The sequence below is a fragment of the Aptenodytes forsteri genome, unplaced genomic scaffold (assembly GCF_000699145.1).
Source record: "Aptenodytes forsteri isolate BGI_AS27 unplaced genomic scaffold, ASM69914v1 Scaffold257, whole genome shotgun sequence".
In the NCBI taxonomy this organism is placed as follows: domain Eukaryota; kingdom Metazoa; phylum Chordata; class Aves; order Sphenisciformes; family Spheniscidae; genus Aptenodytes; species Aptenodytes forsteri.
In genome coordinates this window covers 5,622,850-5,637,125 of record NW_008795194.1, presented here as the reverse complement: position 1 = coordinate 5,637,125, position 14,276 = coordinate 5,622,850, and the positions used below count along the sequence as shown (strand labels likewise).

At 40.1% G+C, this 14,276-nt stretch overlaps 1 protein-coding gene across 2 annotated transcripts in view; it reads left to right on the top strand.

Moving 5' to 3' along the window:
• The window catches only part of NRP1 (neuropilin 1), a 115,810-nt gene that overhangs the window by 48,211 nt on the left and 53,323 nt on the right, over positions 1 to 14,276 (top strand). For both annotated transcript variants that reach the window (XM_009278629.1, XM_009278627.1), the window contains exons 4-5: positions 3,950 to 4,177; positions 11,788 to 11,943. In XM_009278629.1, the coding sequence (XP_009276904.1) occupies positions 3,950 to 4,177; positions 11,788 to 11,943 (384 nt within the window). The remainder of the gene's footprint in view (positions 1 to 3,949; positions 4,178 to 11,787; positions 11,944 to 14,276) is intronic.

Sequence of the window (14,276 nt, the reverse complement as noted above, 5' to 3'; positions counted from 1 at the left end):
CCATGCCTGGAGAATAGAGGACCAAAACTCATAATATACAGAAAGACAATAAGCTTAACTTTATAGAAAAAAATATTGACTTCAACATCAATGTTTAGGGTCATATTCACAAAAGCAGCTCAAAACTCCAAGTTGCCAGTACACACCACTCCCAGACAGTGCCCCATTTTCGGAACCAGTTCAAGTCCCTTTTACACACCTAAACCAGAGCCAGATTTTCAGCTGTGTTCAACACATGTGCTTGGTGGCAGCTGAGGTACTGTTAATGAGGAGAAGCACAGTAGTGAGGTCTCTTTTCTATTGCACGCTATTGCTGCTCCACACAGTGCTAATTGGGGCCACAGACCTCTTGTTCACCATCTTCCCTGTCTGTAAATCCACTCTTGGCTCCCAGAAATTCTTTTGGTGACCTTCAGGGTCACATTTTTTGAAAGAACTCAGCATCCAAATGACACCAAGCTTTCCTGAAAAAATATCTCTATTTATTTTGGTGTCTTTAGGAGGCTAAACTCTTGAAACTCTGTCCTGAAGTTTCTCAGTGCTTATAGATACAGTACCATCTTTCGTAAAAAACAAGGCTGAAACACAAGAACAAGTGAACGAATGACCCGTGAAACAATCTATTTTAGCAACTGAGCGTTTTCAAGAAAAAAGTTTTTATTTATTTCCTAATAGTGTAGTGACAACTCAGAGCTCTGACAGGAATGTTGTGTTTATTTCCTTGTGTGGTCATTTACATCTCTCAGTGATACACATTAACCATGTTAAGATGGCATTATGAGTGTGATTTTACACACAGAGAAGTCAGGAAACTCAAAATTATGGCTCCCAGAGCAACTTTAGCTCTAGTTCATTCCACATAAACTGTATATTAAGGCAGGAAAGTTATCACTAGGTACAGTGTTAGAGATGCTGTGTGTACACAAAGGATACAAGTTATAGTTGCTGTGGGAACACAGCCCTTTTTAACTTTTGAGTTAATGCATATATGCTATTCCAAGTTTACATTTTAATTTCTGTACCAAATAAAGCCGACCAGTTTACCCTGTTACGCAGGTGAAGCTCAGTTGCTCACACCAGATGAATATGCGTCATTTTAGCATAGTGACAGCTTAGCTCATCATTTCCCAGGTATGAGAAGTATTAAAATGATCCCAAGCCCAAGGTCCCATGGTGCTGAGCTGAAGGCTGAGCTGCATTCCAGCACACAGTATATTTTTGCCCATTATTCCTGTGAGAGCATCCTTAGTTTTTGAAAAGAAAAACTGCATTACACTACCTGTGTCCTAAGCTGAATTCTAAACCTGATGCTTAAAATGCCACACGCCATGGAAATTGTAAGGAGAGACCAGCACACGTAATGACTGTGATAAATGTAGCATGGGCTTTGAGAGTAGGAGCTGCTTTTACTTCTCATCCAGCTCCTTAGCCAGAAAGACACTGAAGAAGTTGAATTCCAGACTAAAACATGAAACCCATATTGCCCAACATTTAGCCCATCTGAACTGTTTATCATTTTGGTTCCACCAGCCAGCCTATCTTAGGATGGGTGAGTAGCCTATTCACTAGAAGAGGATCTACACAGTTCACATTCAACATTCCTAACTTTAGTCAACTAAATTTATGGTGTAAACTGAAAGAAAAGACAGTGTCAACCAGGGAGGCAAATGATTTTCTGGCTCAGTGACACCTACAGAAAGCAAGTGAAATCATCTCCGGTGTCATATCTTTCTCTTTCTTTGCTCTCTCTTTTGCCTCCTCTCTCTCTTTCCTTCAGCTCATCTCTCTTCCTTTCTTTCATACTTATGCACACATGTAGTTTCACCACCTCAGAAGTATCTATTCTGTCCGGTCTCTGCCAGAACTTTTTCTGCCGGTTTTCCGTGAACGTCGCCCCATGGAGTTCCTCATAGCCTCAGTGTTGATTTAATTCCTGGAGTTCCTTCACAGTGTCAGTAAAGGGTCAAAATCTGTGGAGGGCATTTTAGTGAGGCAGCTCTTCTGAAAACAGTTTTTATTTCTGGCACCAGATTGACTTGAACATGTTAAAAATAAAGCAAGCTGGTATTGAGATACCATGTGTGAGTGTAAGGAGCCTGACGATTGTGCACTCACAGAGCCAGGATCTGGCTGTCTTTAATAAAGCAACAATGATTCTGGCTTACATTTTATATTGCATCTTTTATTGGATTCCAAGAGGAGTACAGAGCACTTTATGCTATGAATGGCATAGCAAAGCTATTTTATCCTGGAACAGCAGCTACTGGTGGGAGTGAGGAACAACAACCAGAATACAACCCTCCCATACATGACAAGGAGACAAGGGAATGACAGGGAGAGAAGAGAAATATCCGACTAATGTGTAAGGGAGCGATTTAATTATAGGCAAAATGTAATTTACCAAATTGGAATGGTCAGGTTACATGAGCATTAATATCTACATCTTCTAAAATATGCCATGAAGTGCTCTGAATATTGATGTGATAGCTCAAGCATTTCCTATCAGTGTCTGTCGAAGGACAAAAATACCTGAACTGACTAAATTCATTCAGACCTCTCTCTTGCATGCTGAATTTAGCTGGGAGGTGGCCAAATCTGTGGGGGGTAATACGTTTGGCACATTCACAAGGAAAACATTTTCTATGGTGAAATAAGAGTATTCATATATGCAACAAGCCAGACTGTTTTCCTTCAATGATCTGTGTTAAGCATTGGAAATCCTCTAAGGCTCCTGACTACAGTCTCTAAGGATGCTGGGCGTCCTCATCCAAATTGAAACCTCGCATACACTCATCCTTCAGCACAACCTGTTGCAACCAAACTGTCGCCTGTGTCCTGCCTATAGTCCATGTCTGAAGACCTTCATCTGAGTCATCCTACCCAAACTCCCCAGGTCAGCCGCTATCCACTGATGCCCCAAATCCTGTAAATCACTTTCCATTAAATTGGGAGTGTCAAAAGTCAGAGAGAGAGGGATACCTATGTTGACCCTGTGGGAGGATGTGTGGCTGACCCTGGGGCTGGCTCTGAGCACACCTGTAGATGTGAGATCCACACAGAGGGTTCCTGAGGGACCTAAATAAAGGAGAAATGTGATCTGTCAACAAGAGAGGGACTCCAATTTTAGTCCCCTGTATTCACAAAGGCAAATCCAGTGATCTGGCCTTTTATACCCTTGCATCTTTACTGCCACTTTCCTGCTCCATCGAGAGCAGTGTTTGGAGCATCCCATTATGCCATGGTGGGAACATTGGGGAAAGCTGGTGTGTCAACATTGACATTAGGTGACTTCTAGCAACACTGCCTGTAATCACACAGTTTATCATGCCTGCACTAACAGCAACGTTTTACTGGTGCACCTGTGTCAACACCACTCAGAATGAGTCACTCACCCTTGGTACATGTACGAATTACCTTTCACATTTAGTTTGTCAAGGAGGCATAGGTCACATCTGGCAGAGTTACTGAGTCAGTGCTCTGGGAATCTGAAACCACTACTCCCTCTACTGAATTCACTCACCCGCTTTCGTAAAAAATTCTATTTCACCAATAAAAGCCTGTCAGCCATAAGATTTAAAGATTTGAGCTTGAAGGGGCTATAATTATTTCTCTAGGGCTCTGTCGAGATTTCTGCAGCTTACACTTTCATTGTTCCCACATGACTTTGTATTTGTCATAATTTTTTCTAGAGCTGGTACAAGTTTTCATATTGTTCCATGCAAATTGAAAATTGGAGATCAGACAGTATATGCGAATTGCGCTTTAAAACCTGACTATCAATAATAGGAACAAGCTGGCTGAATGATTAATACAGTGATTAAAATGAGGTGTTTCATTGAAAAGCCACCTTTGCTGCTGGAGAGACAATACAACCTAATTTGTTTTCCAGCTAACTGCTTTGCTTAGTAGCATAGTGTTAACCCAGGTGATTTTTCTCTTTCTCTTACAGGACCTGAATGTTCCAGAAACTTTACTTCATCAAGTGGAGTGATAAAGTCCCCTGGATTCCCTGAAAAATATCCCAATAGCCTTGAATGCACTTATATTATCTTTGCACCAAAGATGTCAGAGATTATACTGGAATTTGAAAGCTTTGAGCTAGAACCTGATTCAAATACTCCAGGGGGAGCGTTCTGTCGCTATGACCGATTGGAAATCTGGGATGGATTCCCTGATGGTAAGAGAAAAATGGACTGTGATATGCATAACCATTACCCCGAAGTGGGCTGCAGAAGGCATATTCTCATTTTTTTTAATGTCATAGCAGAGAGGTCCTTGCTTGATTTATGTGAAACGAGTTGAATTAAAGAGAAATGGGGAAAATGCTCTGTAAATTCATTCGGTAAAGCATATCACAGTGTGAAAGATTTTTTTTATGAAATATGTTTAATTTTGAACAGTTGGCTTGGGGGAAACCTCTATTTTTAAAGGGAATATGTGATGGACCTCCTACGCTAAAATAAATTAAATATGAAGCCTTATAATGTGTCCTCAGACTTTCACAGCTAACACATGAGTATTGTCCAGAAATTTCCAACAACTTGCACAAACTGGACTTCAGCTATTAACCCTCCAGCTTGAGGAGGAACCGGGTTACAGACCAGCTGCCAAAGCAGAGAATTTCTTTGCCAGAGAAAACGTGGTGTCCATACAATTGAAATCATAGTGACTAAATGATCACCCAGGTCAGTAAACAGTCATTGAGTTATTAATTCAGGTGGCTTCGGTGATCGGGCACTGGAGGGTTCCTCCCTTACAGTGCTCTCTCTTTCAGCAGTATAAGCAAATCCAAAGGTTTTATCTTAATTTGTTAATTTATAATCTCTGATTAGCTGGGCACATGTGTCAGGGTGGGTGTGTTGGGTACCCTTCTGGAACTTACTTCTCTGCCATCTCAGTAATTTTCCACTTAGTTGTTGACCACACTTGACCTTCTGCAAATTCACTAACTGCATAGCTAGATATTAGCTAGGCCTATAGAGCCAGTGAGTCCTCACTTCACCCTCCACCCCATCTCATATCCCTATTTTACACTGAGACTGATGAACAAAATAGCTGCATGAGTTCTCTATTTTTTTCGTATACGGCAATGGGTCCGCAAGGTCCAAGTCCCCTCTAGGTAGGACAGTCATGTACCAGTTCTCCAAGGACCCCAGCTTGATAGGCTGCAGCTCCAGCCTAAAAGGGACCATGCAAGCTGAATGCCTAACCTTTAGGGTACCCAAATGCCTTTATGAACTGTGCAAACAGCTATGTAAAACGGATTGTGATGCCCTTTTCACTGTTTCTATGTAAGGCATAAGCTGATAAAGAGAAGCATCTTGAAGCTGTCCTTTTTCTTCTTAATTTTGTTACTTGTACCAAAATTCAGTGGCTGAGGATTTATGTTGTTTGTGTTGGGCACTAATTACAGCTATTTCAGTTTTCCACTGGTATGATAACCCATATTAATAGATATTTTCTTTGCTTTTATGAACAGCAGTGGCAGCTTCTACAAGCTGCTAATCCTACATTAATATTTCATTTAAATGAAAACATATAACTTAAGGAACGTATTTCAATAACACATTTAAACTTGCCTGTTTTCCTGGCTAAATCTTCGGTATAATTTTAATTAAAGCTTTTATTGATGCTACAGTAAATAGGTATGTGCTTTTTAACGTATATTTGTTCTTCCTTTTTGTTTTATGCTTAATAGGTTTATCATGGCTCTTTTCAATCCACTCCAATAAATAGTGAAGAAAGAGCCATAACAGTAGCTGAAAGACAATTTAGTATTTAATGCCTCAGTTAGGAAAACAGTATTGTAACACTACAATAATGATGTCTGGAACATTTAATAATAGGTTTATTTGTATATAGGCCAAATCTTTCCAAGCTGAATTACTGTAGAACTTGCATTTAAACTGACATGTGAAAAGATGATCCAATCAATCAATTTATGTGTAATATTACCAAAAATAAATGCATTATTGCTAGTGTCAGACGGTTTCAAAGCGGTAATTTCCTGGTTCAAGAAAGTGACTGAGCCATACTGAAGAGCAATTAACAACAGGCATTATCAGCCTTCCAATTCCTTCACAAACTGTCTAAACCCAAAATGATCCTGACATCCAATAAGGGTGTTTACATGTTTGTAAATATTCAACTGAATTTGTAGACTAGAAAGAAATGTTTCCTCAGATACAAACTATTGGAGGTTGTGGCGATTGTAGGGAAATATTTGCTGCATCATTTCACTGTTGGACGGTCCTTAGCCAGCAGACAGTCTCTCTTGTTTAACTTAACACAACAAAGGCAGAGAGGACGTGATTGCTTCTCTATAATTGCATCACAGGATGAATCCCTGGGAGGGAGAAGAACTATTTCAACCGAAGAGCAAAGCTGACACAGGAAGCCACTGGTATGACTGGCCATAAACTGAAGACAGAAATTAAAAGTTTCTAGATATCAAAAAGAGAGTATCTAGACAATCTTGCAACAAAAAAAAAGGAGAAAGGAAGAGCAAAATAAATCTAATTTGCATCCACGTGGAAGTAGTAGAATTCTGAAAAATATTAGAGAGTATGGTTGCCTTTGACGAAGGGAGGCTCACCCAGGGTGAGTCTTTCAGCCATTTGTCTGTTTCCTTTCAGTCCATGAAAAAATATTCTGAAGCTACATCTACACTATTAACTAAAACAGGGCCAAGGCATGGTTGTGTGTACTTCTTAATTGCTGGCATACTCCCTTGCACGATTTTAGCCCATGTCAGTTCGCACTTTTGCAAGCAGTTCCTAAGCACAGTTTGGAGGACAGCAAAAGCCAGGGGTCATTCCCAACAGGCACATTGGACACAGCAATCCTGCTTCAGAGGGAAGAGCCCTATGGGTGCGAGCTCTGTCATGCTGTTAGTCTGGTCCCAGGAACAGTCCCTGGCCACTGGGTACAGGTCCAGAGGGTGGTCCCTGGCCTGCTCTATTTAGTGATACAGACATAGCCGTAAAAAAAGAAGCTATTTTGCTTTGTTGTACTGCATTGCTGCTCACATGCCCAGTTGTGTTAGAGGTTAAAGCCCCCCTTGCACTACATTGATATAAACATGAAGTAGAAGGATTTTTTAAATGTTTGGAAAAAATTATATCCTTCAGTTCAAACCCCCTGCTCCACAGCAACACAGCTGTGGTTTGCTAGGATGATGGCAGCTTTTAATAGGACACAGAGAACAGTTTGTTGGAAATTAGTTGTGGCTGCAACCAGGGCAGAATTAGATGGACAGCCCCCTGAACATACTGCTCTCACCCAACTCTGGAAACCAGGCATCAATGTTTGAGCCAGGCACTGTCAGTCCCCCCATTCTCAGCAGAGAGCAGCACCCCACTCTGATTTGTCTCCGACATCTACTTTAGGGCAGTTATGGATCTCTGGAGGTGCTTATCTCATTGACTGTACTGGGAGCTATGGATCAGTAACTCAGACATAAACTTTAGATACCTAAGTTAGAGCAGATGAAACCCACCGTAAGTGGAAAATGTTTTCACTGTAGAGTTTCATCAGCTACAGTCACTGGAGATCTGCAGGAAATGAATTTGCTGTTTTCTACAGTTGTGATTTTTTTTCCTTCCTCCCCCAAAAAAGCAAAAAAAAAAAGAAAATTAAACAAATTTTCACAATTATTTTTAAAAGGATATGTCAAAATCAGTATGCTTCCATTTACATTTGCTTCTATGTAATTGCCATTTTTCTGATGGAAAACAATTTTCTGTTAGACAATTTGCCAGCAACTATAACAGTCATTCACAAAGACATTAATCCTGAAATGATCTGTCACAATCATGGAGTCCTCAGCCTACCTGGTTGTCCTTTTAGTACATTGAATCTAGCAACTGCTGAGTACTTGCATCTTGATTCTGCAAAACATGTGCTTATCTTTGAAGCATGTGAGCAGTTAGATTGACTTCAAAAGGAATTCACCGAGGACACTTACGGGTCTGAAGTTAAACACTGGTGTAAGTGTTTTGCTGGTTCAGGAGGGGAATGGTAGGCATTCAGGAATGCCTCAAACCTGGCATTTTGTTTCTGCATAACTGCATGCCAAGGACACCCTTTGGTCTCTTTTTTAAAACAAAGCAATAAGTGAAAAAAACCCTGTTGGAGAATGTTTGAGAACTACAGGTGCGTGTTGCAAATATCGTGCAGAAAAGGGACCGTGGTTTGAAGGAGATAACAGGTGGAGTTGGAGCAGGAGAGTGAGAAGTTCACAGAATAGAAATATGTGATTTTGCATGAATAAACTAGACCCCAGAAATGTCTTTGCCCAAGGCACAAATATATCTCAGCCAGCCTCGACTGAGAACAGTCCATTGATGACTTTGAAGAAAAATAGCCCACTCAAAACCAGGACTAGCTTAAGTGATGAATTGCATATATTCATCATGCAGCTCTCTTTGAAGCTCTATAAACTGTCTACTAGGGGCTCAAAAGTAATTTGAAGAAGTTTACATATGGTTTGAGAACCACAGGCTAAGCATTGCTGCTTCGGTCAATACCACAAGAGCTTCCACTGAATTACAGAGCAAAACAGAATGCTTTACTTCAGTCGTTAACACCACTGCAAATGAAGGTTGCTATTAATCTAGGTGTGTTTCTCCTCTGCTGCAGTTGCTTTCTACACTCTTGGGCGAATCTGTTAAGGTATGAGTATACACAAGCTCAGTGTGAGTGACTACTGGACCGTGAGGATGGGATTCATTTTTCAGTTATTTTCTCTTTAGCATCCTAAATTGTGTGCAAATGTTTTGTCAATAACAATCATACTGCTGTGAAAATACTGTCCACAGCACACCAGCATACTTTTAAAGACCAGCTTTAAAATTCAGTAAAATGGCTAGTTAACATAACATTTCTTTTAATATTTTAGAAGTCTGATATACCATTTTTCCTTGCTTGTGTTTTGTTGAGGTTTTTTAACTGAATTCGAAAAGCTAAGATTTCAACTGGATGGGCAAATATGTATTTCAATGAGTCTCAAAATTTCCTGATACTGATACTCTTTGTCCAGGAGGGCAAGCAGTAAAAAAGAAAAGACGAATTAGTAAGGATAAGGTTTCTGTTTAGTCTTAAACCACCAGCCACATTCTGTACGTTCCACACTCAGATCCTGTAAACCTTCAAACATACGTATTAAGAATAATCAAAGATTTATTCAAGTTCTAGAATTAGACTCTGCATGTTGGGAAAAGCTTGCAAAACAGGTTTCTTAGTTGCCGCTCCATCTTTTAACCTGAAAATTACTCAGTTGTCCACTATATCATACAATGCCAGTGGAAAGAGGAGCCAAGGTCCCAGAAATACAGCATGGGCAGTCAAATGAAGTGGCTGGCTCACCGAAATGCCTCTGTTCTGCGGGTAACGTAGAAGTGTCCTTGAGTGAGGACATTTCCAAGTGACTCATATTTGGAGTAGGCCTTCCTAGCAGATGCTGACAAAGTGACATGATGGTCTACAGGTAGAGGCTGCAAAGAGCTTTCTGGGCCTAAAGACTTTTCAGCACCTGCCACCCTGTAATTCCCATTTGGAACTGTATGTGGTCTATTATGAAAGCCCATCTCGGTTCATAAGGAAGGGTCAGGAAGATGGTTAAAAAAAAGCAGTGGCATAGTCTACCTAAGCAGACAGCAGTATCATCCCCTCAGATGGTGTTCCCCACACAGCATGTATTTGATGTGGTGACACCTGAAACATTTGATAATTTATTGTCATTCAAAAGTTTTCAAGACTTGAAAGGAAAAAAGAAGAACTTTGTGTTAGCTATTTATGTAGAGAAGAATAAGAATCTCTATTTCATCCAGTTCTGCTCAGATCGATACAGTATTAGCTCAGTAGGCTGAGGTTTACATATTGTGCAAAAAAATTCAATACCTCTTTGTGTCATATTCTGCAAGTTTTTAGCTCTTGCATCTACACAGCTAGAAAAGAGAATAGTACTGTGATAGCAGGGCCAATCTGTAGAAGACTGAAATGCAGAATCACTAAATATGTCTTAAAAATTATAAACCAGTGAGTCATGGGGAATCTTAAAGCTTGTCTGCTTTAAACAAAGTTCTCTTCTGTTTGTCATTTCAAAGAGGCTTCCCTACAGGAAATGGGAGGAGGGAGGCTCAGAGTGCCATAACATGGTGGCCTTATCCTCCTTATTTTCTCGCAGTTCAGAGCAACATCAGCAGCTATAATGTTGAAAGGCCATTGCAGGAAAGAGCAGGATCAGAGCTGTTGGCACATAGAAAATACAAAGAAAAAAAAAACCTGCAGCAATTGGAGTGGGGGCATTATTTTGTGTTTTTAAAAAGCCACTAATGGTAACAGTCTAAAACAACTTTCTCACTCCAAATAATAAAACTGTAAAGCTTTAATGATTTCTAGGGTGAGGAAGAATTCAACTCATATCCTCTATAGGGTGTTTCATTCTATCAATACTGCATTGAACAACCCTGGTGGAAAAGGGCTGAACTGGCAGGTATTTTAAATGCCATGGGATTGCCAAGGCAACCGAAGACTAACTACGGCCAGAATATGGATAGAAAAGCACATGCTGGCTGCAAGAGCTGTAACACCTGAGCTCCCTCTTTCTGGCAACTCTAGGGCCATACAGAAATGTGTAGTTTACATAATAAAGTTATTCCAAGCTGGAACTGTTTTACTTGTTGGAAAATGCCAATAAATGACTACAAAATTATATTAGCTGAGGATTTTCTTTGAACTGTGAATAACTAGGATATATAAACATTTTATATTTTAAACTGAAAGTGAAATGGACTTCCTAGAGAAATGGCAAGCTGTTAGTTTAAGCCTGGAAAGCCAGTGGTATAAGCATTAGAATGATGTCTTACGATTTTCATGATTGACTCCATGGATGGGTTTTAGCATTATCTTTTCTTATTGTTTGTAAGCACAGATGTACCACCATTCAACAGCCTAGGGACCTATCTGTAGGGAATGCTGAAGTGCTAGAAGGCCACATATGTTGGTTGTGAATTGAGTAGTTTAATTAAGGAAAAAGATTATCTCACTGCACAGGAAATCCAGAAAGTATCAGGAACTGGTTTATACATTATTAACACTGAGAGAGATCATGTATGTGCGTATGTGTGTGTATGTTCTGTGACATGGAGATATACTTAAGAAATCCTTGCTCTTTTAAAGGATTGAGATTTTCCTCTTGAATTCTTTTACAATATTCTTTAATATTGAGCATATGGGCAAAAGATAAATGAAGGTGTGCTGGAAGCCTAAATAGGAGGGGATAAAGAGTCATTGGTCATAGCCTCAATATGAGTGCACAAATATTTTTCTACGTTCACTATAAAATTAACAGATTATCTGCAGTTTGAGCATAAAACCTAGAAGCAGAGCATCTTGTAGACGGGGTGGGCAAATCAGGCCATTCAGATGTCCTTGTCATAAATGGGTGCTTCAATCACACTTTGGAAAATACTTTTGGTGTTTTGTACATGTAATTTTGTGCATCGTTGCCCTCTCTGCACACTTTAAAGGACACTTTTTGAAATCCTGGTTCTTTACATTTTCAGAGGTTTATGCAGTGCTATCTGGAACATTTTAGAAGTAAGATTAGTAGGGTAGGATAAGCAATTTATTGTTCACCGCTAAGTTATTGATGAGATTGTGATTTTGAACTGTTGTAGAGGTTCACTATTTCCTGCTGAGGGACTCTTTTTAGGAGGCTATTGTAGTGGCATCTATTGTTGTAGTAGAACTGGTGGTTTGCTATTATATCCTGTCTCTTTGCAGTTGGCCCGCACATAGGGCGTTACTGTGGGCAGAACAACCCAGGACGTGTCCGATCTTCAACAGGGATTCTTTCAATGGTATTTTACACCGACAGTGCAATAGCAAAAGAGGGATTCTCAGCAAACTACAGCGTGTCACAGAGCAGTGTATCAGAAGGTCAGTATTTATCTATCCTGCAGAGCTTCTTGGAAAACATTCTCTGTTATGTCTTCTTGCACACCAGGTGTTGCCTGAAACTTTGAAGAAACCTTAAATAAATAAGATGGTGGGGAAGGGTTGGTTCTGTTTTGCTTTTTTCTTTTTTTTTTTTTTTAAAGAACAGCTGCCCTTTGAAAAGCAGTGCAAGAAGCAGAATTCTCCTTACAGTTTTATTCTGCGGTATTGCCAGGAAGTTGGGATAATTATTGTGAAAAACTGTGCTGACCAAGGAAACGCAGGAATGCAGAGCAATTGAACACTTGCATTAAAACAATGAAACATGAACAATGAATGCACTATCCAAAGCCTTCTTTTATTACATGGAATAAGCTTTGATGATCGATTTCTTGAATAAAAAGAACCCATTTAATATATGTGCTCTTGTTAAACCATTTCATAAGCTATCTAAGCTTTGTTCTCTGTCTCATATTTTTTTCCCAGTTGCCTTATTTTCATGCTTACCCTTTGGACAGAGAATGAAACAAAGTGAGGCAGATGCAGGAAAATAACGGGCTGTGTTACACCATGTCCTTGCAGATTTCCTTGCTTTGTTCGATGATAAAACACACACTTTAAATCAAACTCTCTCTCCTTTCTGCGACTTACCGAGTTTAGAGCGGATTCACCCATATTTGATGTACTTGTTTAGTCAAAGAAGGAAAAAAAGAAAAATGAGTAAACTGAAATTATCCCTGTTACTCCCCACCTCTCCTCTGCCCCTTGCCTCTTTAATAGCTTTCTTGTACGTGCATGGCCAGGAAGAGGGAACAGAACATACTCCAGCCTCTGTGGCTGGGAAGCATCCTCCTCCATCTCTCTCAGATTGTACCTCCAGCTAGTTTGGCTTCTCCTTATTAGGTGCTGCTCCTACCCCTTCATTAGCTAGCACAGCCAACCTGGGTCCCCATGTCCACCTCCTCCACAGCCATCCTCCCTGGGCTGTAGAGGCATCATCACATTGGAGCCAGAATTAATAATATATGCTATGCTGGGATGCCTTCGGCTCTTAAACACAGGACCACAGAACAGGAGAAGTTAGTGTGTGTGAAAACTCTTTTGGATGATAAGAGGAAACGTTTTTTACGATGCAGGCTTAGACAGAGGAGTGATTCCTCTCACTTAATTTCAGCCACCCTTGCTCTTTGTGTTGTCACTACAGAGATGGTCACCTCCAGAGGACAACTCAGCTACTTATCTCAGACACGAGATGTCCCCAGGAGGTACTTGTCCCTCTCAGTAGACTACAGGGAAAGCCCACATGTCTAGATCAAACTAGACACATACCTTTTAGATATTTTAATATGACTCCCACCTACCATGTCTTGAATTCTTTGTCGTGGCTTATGGCTCTCCTTCTGACTCCAAACAGAAGTTAATTTACCTTGAGTCTTACCCTAAAGTAGTTCTGTTTCAGTACGTCACCCAAGGCCCCTAATAGTTGAAGCAGCACAGAAATGGGGGGAAGGGTGGTACACCACAGAAAATGCAGTTTGGGAACACGTTTGATAATTCAGTTATGGGGCACCGTAACTACAACTCCTATAAGGTACCCTGATAGCATTTCTGAATATAAGTTTTTGGATCCCCAATAAAAGTTTTTAAACATTTTTTTTCAGAATATTTTAATTTTCATTGAAAAATCAGAACTTTGCTTATTAAAAGCTCATTTTTCCAGCTCAGATTTTGAAACCTTCAGCTCAGCATCTAACCCTCAGTTAGAGATACGTCAGCTCCAGAGAAGGTGTGATAAAAAGGAGTGTGTACCCAAATGTCAGGGCCTCCACTTCACACACTGGTATTTTACCTTAAACTGCTAATGAAGGAATGAATTATATTAATATACTATGAAGTCCCTGAACAGAAGCATAGGCACATTTTATTTTTTCCTGCCCTTGCAATGGGGTTGGTAAACCTCTGACAGAGGGGCGCATGAGCAGCTGGGTGTGAGGATCCGTCTAAAGCCACCTACCTCTCTTGCTTTGGTGGGGATTGGAGCCTTTATTTTTGAAGAGTGAGAGAAGAATTTAGTCTCCGTGCCCTATCAGCCTTTGAACTCACTATAGTGACTGGGTTGTCAATTGATTCTAAATTATCTTGGTAATTTTTATGTCCACAAAAAGAGATTGGATGGAGATGATCAACTCATTTAAAACACAGAACGTTATAGAAGAAGTGGTAATTCCCTTAGGTCAATACTCTTCTGGCTTGGATTCAGATTTTGTTGATCTATTTCTTCCCAGTGTCCAGGATCAAAAGAGAATGGCTGGAATTTTAATAATATTTTTAAAACA